Below are 938 nucleotides of genomic sequence, written 5' to 3'. Positions count from 1 at the left end.
GTGCTGAGCAGACTCCCGTTTGGACAACATCTCCCACAAGTGTGCTGCTCCTCGCGGGGACACGGGGCCCGAGGATTCCAACCCCCACAACAAGGAAACAACCCTACAAAGCACACCAAGACCTGCAAACGGCACAGCCAGGAGTCCAAGCCGAATCCACTGACCCGCCGAGTAACACTAAGGTGACATTTGAATATCCGAGTCAGTGATGCCTCTCTCTGGAACCCCAGCACCCAACAAGAGGAAAAAGTCTTCCAAGCTCATCATGGAGTTGACGGGCAATGTGCACAGTGAAGGTGATCAGGATGGCTCCGGTCTTAACCTGGGAAAGAAAATAAGTGTCCCAAGAGATGTCATGCTGGAGGAGCTGTCTCTGCTCAGTAACCGGGGGTCCAAGATGTTCAAACTCCGTCAGAAGAGGGTGGAGAAATTCATCTACGAAAACAACCCCGATGTATTCTCCGACAATTCAGTGGATCACTTCCAGAAGTTTATCCCACCTGGCACAGAAGGTGGTGTTCAAGGGAGCGGCTATGGTATCATGCATGGAAGCGGCCAGATGGTGTCTAGCATATCAGTGAGCCGGTACGGATCTCAACAGCAACATCCGCCTATGCCCGCACCCAAACCTGGAAGTGCTGGACACCATGGGGGTCCTGGAGCAGGGCAACACGGTGGCCAAACAGGTGCAGGAGCTGGGACTGGTGGAAGTGAAGGTGGAAGTGGGCAAGGTGGCCAACAGGATCAGAAGGCTGGCAGTGGAGGAGGAAGTGGAAAACAAGTTACTATCTTCAAGACCTATATCTCCCCTTGGGAGAAAGCCATGGGAGTTGACCCGACGCAAGCAACAGCCATCGGCATAGACTTGCTATCTTTGGGTCCCAAATCTGAACTTTGCGATTACAAGTCTTTTAACAGGTCTGCAATGCCTTATGGTG

The 938-nt window shown here is 52.8% G+C and overlaps 1 protein-coding gene across 1 annotated transcript; it reads left to right on the top strand.

The window, feature by feature from the left end:
- Positions 1-208: 208 nt before the first annotated feature.
- Positions 209-932, top strand: LOC117799889 (myozenin-1-like; the record flags this gene model as incomplete). Its single annotated transcript, XM_034652410.1, has 1 exon — positions 209-932. A coding segment is annotated over exon 1 (724 nt), but the record flags the coding sequence as incomplete, so codon positions are not given.
- Between the last annotated feature and the right edge of the window lie 6 nt (positions 933-938).

This window comes from Ailuropoda melanoleuca, unplaced genomic scaffold, assembly GCF_002007445.2.
Source record: "Ailuropoda melanoleuca isolate Jingjing unplaced genomic scaffold, ASM200744v2 unplaced-scaffold59437, whole genome shotgun sequence".
Taxonomy (NCBI): domain Eukaryota; kingdom Metazoa; phylum Chordata; class Mammalia; order Carnivora; family Ursidae; genus Ailuropoda; species Ailuropoda melanoleuca.
This window is presented reverse-complemented; position numbering and strand designations above follow the sequence as displayed.